The 534-nt window shown below is 59.2% G+C and overlaps 1 protein-coding gene across 1 annotated transcript in view; it reads right to left on the minus strand.

The window, feature by feature from the left end:
- Nucleotides 1-56: 56 nt before the first annotated feature.
- NEUROD2 (neuronal differentiation 2) overlaps nt 57-534 on the minus strand; it is a 19599-nt gene continuing 19121 nt past the window's right edge. The window contains exon 4 of the mRNA XM_017744930.1: nt 57-160. Coding sequence (XP_017600419.1) covers nt 57-160 — 104 coding nt within the window. The remainder of the gene's footprint in view (nt 161-534) is intronic.

The following is a 534-nucleotide window of genomic DNA, read 5'->3' on the forward strand; positions in this document are numbered from 1 at the left end:
GTGCCCACACCTGGGCTGGCACACGCGTGTTCACGCGTGGCCGGGGGGGGTGACTGTCACCAGGTGTCGCTCTCGGCACGGCCACCACCTCCCACCGCGTCCCCGTCCTCCTCCTCCTCCTCCTCCTCTCCGGCTATATTTGTCCTTCCAGCTGCTCCGGCTGTCGGCATTAAAGGTTTTTCATCCAATTTAGACGTTTCCTTCCAAAAATCCGTTCACACCTTTCCCTGGCATTTGGAAGGGGGGAAGAAGAAAAGGATTGAGAAGGATAAAACCACCCAAAAAAACCCCATGGAGGTGTTGGAGGCTGCGGATGGGGGATGGAGGAGGTGTTTGGGTTGGGTTTGGGGGGAAGGATGGGGGTGTGAGCCCCCCAGTATTATCCATCCCATGGCATCCCGAATTTTCCACCCCATGGGATCAAGATGCCGCATTTTGAGGGCACGCGTGGGTTTTTGGGTGGCGGCACAGGCGGTTCGGCGGGCCTGGATGGAGTGAGGATTCCTTGGGCAGGGTCTGGGGGGGTTGGCAGGG

This window comes from Corvus brachyrhynchos, unplaced genomic scaffold (assembly GCF_000691975.1).
Source record: "Corvus brachyrhynchos isolate BGI_N302 unplaced genomic scaffold, ASM69197v1 scaffold30, whole genome shotgun sequence".
Classification (NCBI taxonomy): Eukaryota; Metazoa; Chordata; class Aves; order Passeriformes; family Corvidae; genus Corvus; species Corvus brachyrhynchos.